A 1,305-nucleotide genomic window follows, 5' to 3' on the forward strand; every position below is an offset into this window, starting at 1 on the left:
AACTTCAGCGTTGGCTGCGATTTTGGAGCTGAAATCGCGTTCGGTGTGAACGCAGCATTAGAGATGAATGAACCAATTGGCGGGCCGAACTTTGGTCACTCGCAGGTCAGAAGTGGCCCGCGGGCCACCAGTTGAACAGCCCTGCAGAGTTCTTGCAGAGCCAGTGCAGCCCTGTTGTTTAAGTTTTAAACTAAGTTAAAGTCGTTTGAAGAGCACTAACTGTATGCTCATTTCTAACAGAAATAATGTCCTGGTTATGTTATTTGGTATAACAAATGTTTAAAAAAATGGTCCAAATTTGTCTATTTTCACATAAATGTGAAGAAGTGGGTCCAAAACAAGCCAATTATACAACCTATGTGCTCAAACAGCACAAGCTTTTTGTAGTTTTTTGCTAATTTAAATCAGCAGCTGACATTAAGAATCTTTTTAGGGACTGTTGGTTTAAAGCTGGCTTTCTGCCTGTTTTAATGAGTGCTGTCAGGGAGCGACAGACACAGGAGTGTGGGTTATCACTGGTTGGTTTCTCTGACGCCTTTAAACATTATTACAGAAATGTTTTTGTTTCTTGCCTTCAGCCGGAGTCGGTGGACGAGCAGCTGTTTCTGACAGCCGTCAGTGAGAACAAACTTCCTCTGGTGGAGAAGTTCCTGACAGACGGAGGAGATCCTAATGTCGCTGACAACGTAAGAGTCTGTTTGTGTTGAAACTTGTGATAAAACTAAAATATGTCAAACTGAGCTGCAGCTGTAACATCAAACCTTCTCTGTAATGTGGACAAACGCCATGTTTTTAAATATCCAGTTCCAGAGGACAGCGTTGCACAAAGCGTCCTTCAAAGGACATGTGGATGTGATTAAAAGACTTCTTGAGGCTGGAGCTGCTATTGAAAAGAAAGACAAGGTGAGAGGTGCTGGCACATCTTGTATCTGCTCTTTGTGTCTTTATTTACAGTTTGTGGACTCAGAAAGGCTGATGGTTCAAACTGTTTTTCAGCTGGAGGCCACAGCAGTCCACTGGGCCTGCAGAGGAGGCAGCCTGTCGGCCCTGGAGCTCCTCCTCAACCAGGGAGCCAAGTTCACCTCCAGAGACAAGGTTGCTCTTTTGTCTGTGGTGACATCATCAGAGTGGACTTTTGAAATATTTTCGTTGTATTTCTAGCAAAAGCAAACATATTTTTTCCCTCTCTCAGCTGCACAGCACGCCGCTTCATGTTGCTGTCAGAACAGGACACTGTGAGTGCGCCGAGCATCTTATTCACTGTGGAGCAGATGTCAACGCCAAGGACAGAGTGAGCCTTTACAC

General features: G+C 44.7%; 1 protein-coding gene across 1 annotated transcript in view; it reads left to right on the plus strand.

Annotated features, from left to right (window-relative positions):
* The window catches only part of LOC106525099 (ankyrin repeat domain-containing protein 1), a gene marked incomplete in the record, with an annotated part of 15,626 nt that overhangs the window by 7,226 nt on the left and 7,095 nt on the right, over nt 1–1,305 (plus strand). Inside the window, 4 exon segments of the mRNA XM_014019209.1 lie at nt 579–686; nt 805–903; nt 997–1,095; nt 1,193–1,291. Of these exon segments, the coding sequence (XP_013874663.1) occupies nt 579–686; nt 805–903; nt 997–1,095; nt 1,193–1,291 (405 nt within the window).

This window comes from Austrofundulus limnaeus, unplaced genomic scaffold, assembly GCF_001266775.1.
Source record: "Austrofundulus limnaeus strain Quisiro unplaced genomic scaffold, Austrofundulus_limnaeus-1.0 Scaffold211, whole genome shotgun sequence".
Taxonomy (NCBI): Eukaryota; Metazoa; Chordata; class Actinopteri; order Cyprinodontiformes; family Rivulidae; genus Austrofundulus; species Austrofundulus limnaeus.